The 6,045-nt window shown below is 41.3% G+C and overlaps 1 protein-coding gene across 1 annotated transcript; it reads right to left on the bottom strand.

The window, feature by feature from the left end:
• Positions 1-607: 607 nt before the first annotated feature.
• Positions 608-5,710, bottom strand: LOC147357901 (olfactory receptor 52B2). Its single transcript, XM_086338392.1, has one exon. The coding sequence runs from the start codon at positions 4,301-4,303 to the stop codon at positions 3,335-3,337; it is 969 nt and encodes a 322-aa protein (XP_086194518.1). The 5' UTR covers positions 4,304-5,710; the 3' UTR covers positions 608-3,334.
• Positions 5,711-6,045: the final 335 nt, after the last annotated feature.

The following is a 6,045-nucleotide window of genomic DNA, read 5'->3' as shown; positions in this document are numbered from 1 at the left end:
ACCTCTGAGTTGGGGGAGATTGGCAAAGACTTCAAAGAGGAGTTGACATTAGGGCCCTATAATTTGCCAGCTGTGTGGTCTTGATTATTTATCCTAGCTGAGCTTTTGGTGCCCCATGTATAAAACAGAGGTAGCAACAGTACTATCTCATGAGGTTGTATGAGGATTAAATGAGTTAATGCAGCAGAGCACTTAACATGGTTCCTAGCATACAGTGATCTCCTACTAAACATTAGCTTTTGTTATAATTATTATTATCATTAATATTATGTATTAATGTACTACTACATGGTGATGTGTTTTGAGGTAATGATAGAAAAGTAAATCAGGGCTAGATTATTAAATTAATGCTTAGTCTAGATATTTCAGAAATCAAATTGCCAACATCTGCTGGATCATGGAAAAAGCAAGAGAGTTCCAGAAAAACATTTATTTCTGCTTTATTGACTATTCCAAAGTCTTTGACTGTGTGGATCACAATAAACTGTGGGAAATTCTGAAAGAGATGGGAATACCAGACCACCTGACCTGCCTCTTCAGAAATCTGTATGCAGGTCAGGAAGCAACAGTTAGAACTGGACATGGAACAACAGACTGGTTCCAAATAGGAAAAGGAGTACGTCAAGGCTGTATATTGTCACCCTGCTTATTTAACTTAGATGCAGAGTACATCATGAGAAACGCCGGACTGGAAGAAACACAAACTGGAATCAAGATTGCCAGGAGAAATATCAATAACCTCAGATATGCAGATGACACCACCCTTATGGCAGAAAGTGAAGAGGAACTCAAAAGCCTCTTGATGAAAGTGAAAGTGGAGAGTCAAAAAGTTGGCTTAAAGCTCAACATTCAGAAAACGAAGATCATGGCATCCGGTCCCATCACTTCATGGGAAATAGATGGGGAAACAGTGGAAACATTGTCAGACTTTATTTTTTTGGGCTCCAAAATCACTGCAGATGGTGACTGCAGCCATGACATTAAAAGACGCTTACTCCTTGGAAGAAAAGTTAGGACCAACCTAGATAGCATATTCAAAAGCAGAGACATTACTTTGCCAACAAAGGTTCGTCTAGTCAAGGCTATGGTTTTTCCTGTGGTCATGTATGGATGTGAGAGTTGGACTGTGAAGAAGGCTGAGCGCCGAAGAATTGATGCTTTTGAACTATGGTGTTGGAGAAGACTCTTGAGAGTCCCTTGGACTGCAAGGAGATCCAACCAGTCCATTCTGAAGGAGATCAGCCCTGGGATTTCTTTGGAGGGAATGATGCTGAAGCTGAAACTCCAGTACTTTGGCCACCTCATGTGAAGAGTTGACTCACTGGAAAAGACTCTGATGCTGGGAGGGATTGGGGGCAGGAGGAGAAGGGGACGACAGAGGATGAGATGGCTGGATGGCATCACTGACTCGATGGACGTGAGTCTGAGTGAACTCAAGGAGTTGGTGATGGACAGGGAGGCCTGGCATGCTGCAATTCATGGGGTCACGAAGAGTCGGATACAACTGAGCGAATGAACTGAACTGAACTAGTCTAGATATTACTCTATGGTCCTATGACTTCCAAATTGTGGCTGATCGAACACTAGATTACTTTACCAGTGTAAATTGATGTGCTATCAAGAAGTTATATAAACATGGATACAAATATCTATGGTCACAAATGTGTGAGAAAGGCTGAAAACTCTAGCCCTCTTTTGCATAGCCATGTACATGACTCACAGTGTCAGCATTTTTCATGCTTATTTGATTATGGAACTTTTCTGTAAAACATCCATTATGATACCTATTATTTCTACAGAATATTCTGTGGAAAACACTTCTGTAAGTAATGAAGACTGACTGAAACTATTTGACATAAAGTAGTATGATTGGCCATGCCTTTTAGAATGCTTAACTTTGGGTCAATTTATAGTTTAGGTTACAATGTAAAAGATTAAAAACATTGAAATCGATTTAAAAACTAATGTAATATCTGATGTGAAAGATGATAGGGGATATAAGTAACGGGTAAAAACAGTGTTAAAAAGAAACCTAATAATATTGGTAGCCTTAGTGAACTATTTCTCAGATACTTATTACTATGAGCTAAAAATAAGTGCTGTATATATGGTTTATTTCATTTAATCTTCTCAACAACCCCACAAGTTTCTCTTTCTACTCTCATTTTACAGACTTAAAAATTGAGGACTAAAAACATTGAATAAATTTCACAAGTTCACACAGCTGGAAAATGATGGGGACAGGACTGGAATCCTGATACAGCTCCAAAAACTACCCAGATATCTATTTAGTAGTAGAATCAATATCAGTAACAACAATTCTTGGGGAGCAGGCTAGAGAGGAAGAAGTTGAGTAACACCCCAGGGTTTCCAGCTCAATGAAGTTGATACAATTATCATAATCTGGTTTCTAAGAAAAGGAACAATAAGAAAAGCTACCAAGAATGGTAGTTCTATATCCTGGAGATGATAGGATATAGATCCAGTCTGGGTCTATATCCAGGATAGAGACCCAGTTGATAGGCGGATTTTTATGTATCTGAAACTCAAACGAGAATTCTAGGAAGGAGAGAGAGATGGGGGACCCATTAGCACAGTTTGTGGTTGAGGAAATGAGTATATATGGCCTTTTCTGAAAAAGCATGAAAGAATTAGAGTCAAGATCGGTAACTTCAAGAAACTACTCCAATTTTGCCAACCTGGCCAGGAACAATGCTCTATAATTCCTAATATTGAGGTTAGCCAGAAGCCATGTATAAGAGAATATCAAGACTACCCTGTTTCCTCCACCCTTGTTATTCCCTGGTCTCTGAGATATGGCAAAGGTGTGAGAAATAAGAACTGTGCTGTGTCAGCAGCTTATTTATCTCTAAGATGCCAAATTACCTTTGTAAGGAGATGGTTTACTAGTCACTGGGTTTGTGGACTAATTTAGCTGATCATTCAGTGCATAATAGAGATGCACTTTCTAATTTTGAGGAGGTAAATGTGCTGTCATTCATTTTTCAAACATCTATTATGTTCCAGGCATTTTGTGAAGTACTGAGCATACAAATACGAGTGACACACACTCTTCTGATTTCAAAGAGTTTACAGTCAATTAGGAGTACAAATAAAAACCCATAATAACTCAGTACATACATTTTGAGATCTGCACAAGATTCAATAGATGTACAGAGATAGGAGGCTTGGAGTGTCTGAAAAACCCAGGAGGAAGATGAAGAAAAAGGAAGAGAGAGAGGAAGGGAAGGAAAAGCTCTCTCAGTCCAGGAAATCTTGTGCTTCACACCTAGTTTCCTTGGTAAAGCTGGGAGTGAGGAGTCAAAGGAAGCCATTAGCCCAGAGAGGAAGCAGAGCACCAAGCCATAATACCAAAGAACCGGTGGACTACCCCGTCCTGGATCTGCTTAGTCTTTACACCATAGACAATGGGGTTGAGCATCGGTGGCACCACCACATAAAGATTGGCTAACAGGATATGGACATGTCGAGGTATGTTATGTCCAAAGCGATGGGTCAATAATGTAAAGAAGGAGGGGACATAAAACATGAGGATGACACAGAGGTGGGAACCACAGGTGCTGAGGGCCTTGTGCCGAGCATCCTGGGAGGGCAAACGAAACACCGCTCGGAGGATCAGTGAGTATGACACCGCGATGAGGATCACGTCCAAGATGACCATGACAATGGGCACTGAGAAGCCGTACCAGATGTTAATGGTGATGTCAGCACAGGCCAAGCGGGCCACTCCAATATGCTCACAGTAGGAGTGCGGGATGACATTGGTCCAGCAAAAAGGCAGTCGATTCAGCAAGAAGATCACCGGGAAGATGATACAGAAACTTCGGGTGACAATGGCCACAGCAACCCTTCCCACCACAGGCCATGTTAGCATTGTTTTGTAATGCAGGGGGATACAGATGGCCACAAACCGGTCAAAGGCCATGGCTAATAGGATGGCTGACTCCCCCACAAACATCATGTGGACAAAGAAAACTTGGGTGACACAGGCATCAAAGGCAATGTCATGAGCATGGAGCCAAAAGATGGCTAGGGCCTTGGGGACAGTAGTGGTGGACAGCAGGATGTCCGTGATGGCCAGCATGGAGAGGAAGAAGTACATGGGCTCATGAAGGTTACGCTCAGTGATGATGACTGCTATCAGGATACTGTTGCCCAGAACTGCAGTGATATACATGAGGCAGAAGGGTATTGACAGCCAAACATGATAAGCCTCCAACCCAGGGATGCCCAGTAGGACAAAAACTGAAGGGTGGAAGATGGTGAAGTTGGTGTGAGTCATGATGTACTTTAGGATCACCTCTATAATGACAGAAGCGAATGAGTCTGCTGAAAGACATAGGAACAGAAAGCACCTCTGAGTACATCAGAGATCACAAAAGATAGCATTGGTTTCTGAACCATGGGACTCTGCAGGGGAATGTTCTCCTAGACAATGCTCAGTTGGGTGTAGAAATGACTTCTGCAGGGAGAGCTTCTGTGGTGATCACTCTTCAAGAATCAATAGAGGCTTCACCCTGCATCCAGCCACTCTGCTTCCAAACTTTGGTCCCATCCTACCTTTCTGACCTCATTCTACCATTTCCACCTAACCAGCATTTGCCCTCTTACCTGTGTTGTACTTTTTTATTCCCACAAGGTTTTTTCCCTTCTGTGTTAACCTGAATTTCCCTTCCCTTTCCTCTCTGCTTACTCAAATTTTAACCTTAAAATATTTTCTTAAAACATATCACTTTGTAATGGCCCGTGTTCATAACAATACATTTCCTTCCTGAACACCTATTAGCTAAACTATATTTAACTTGATTATATTTAATCACATTAAACTTATCTGGCTATTACTTTGAACATTTCACATGAAATTTGCCTAATATCCTGACACTCATGGAAATGGAGCAGCAAATGGCAATCCAGAAGGAGTCTGAAAAATATATTCCTTCATTCTGACCCAAATTAAAACTTTCCCTAAAGGCTGTGAGGAGTGGAGCAGTTGGTGAAATTGAGAGGGGTTCATATTCATTGCTTGCTCTTCCCCAAAATGATTCCATAAAAGTTGTATTTAAATCTCCTTATCCTTAAGAGCACCCAAGGAAAAGTATCCTGAGTACAGGAAATGAATACACACCTCTCTGGCTCTGCTAATATAGCCCTCCTTTTCATCCCACTTGTTCCTTCACTCTCAAAAAATTCAGATTTCCCTTTGGCTAAGAAAATTTAGGCAAAGGGCTTTCTTTGCCTTCACTCCTCCCACCACTCAGGTAAGATTTATTTCCTTCTGAAGCTGTGGACTGTCAGCTCTTAGGATTAGGGAAGGAATGAGTGATTTAAAATCTGGAAGAGAATATGGAGGAAAGAGACCATAGAGAGAATAAGGGAAGAATTTGGGGTATGGTATACTATTAATAGATGGACCTACTGATAATGGCATTCAGATGGTCCCAGCGAGGAGGGCATCTGAAGGAATGAAAGCCCCAGTTTATGAGTCCATCCCCCTGCCTCTATGCAGATGCACTTGCTCAGAGCATAATGGGCTGTGGAGAGGATGCAATGGGACTCCAGTTGGGCATAGGGAAGGGACCAGGGCCAGATTCAAACAAGTAAGGGCCTCAGAGGAGTTAATAATTTGACATCCTTCCAGCCCCGTATATTTTAGATACTCGTTTTACCTCTATTCAGAGGAGAGGCTGAGCTTTCCCGGGATAAGCACAGAGATGAAGGGCCACTGGTAGCATTGCTCTGCCTCTATTCTGAAGCATCAGCCCCAAATTTATATAAACAAAAGACCCATCAGAAAGGCTCAAGAGGGAGGGAATATATATATTTATATATATATATATATACTTTTTCATGTTGTCGTACAGCAGAAATTAACACAACATTGTAAAGCAATTATCCTTCAATTAAAAAAAAAAATAAAAGTAAAAGAGCCCCACTAGAAAACAAATTCATTTTCCTTAGAAGGAAATTTACTGAAAATTTTTCTCACCATTTCTCCTGACCCTACTAGTTGTTAACATACACCTT

This window comes from Bos grunniens, chromosome 15 (assembly GCF_055505025.1).
Source record: "Bos grunniens cultivar Pamir isolate PY7600 chromosome 15, Bosgru_T2T1.0, whole genome shotgun sequence".
Taxonomy (NCBI): Eukaryota; Metazoa; Chordata; class Mammalia; order Artiodactyla; family Bovidae; genus Bos; species Bos grunniens.
The sequence above is the reverse complement of the archived record's forward strand: the minus strand, read 5'-3'. Positions and strand labels throughout refer to the sequence as shown.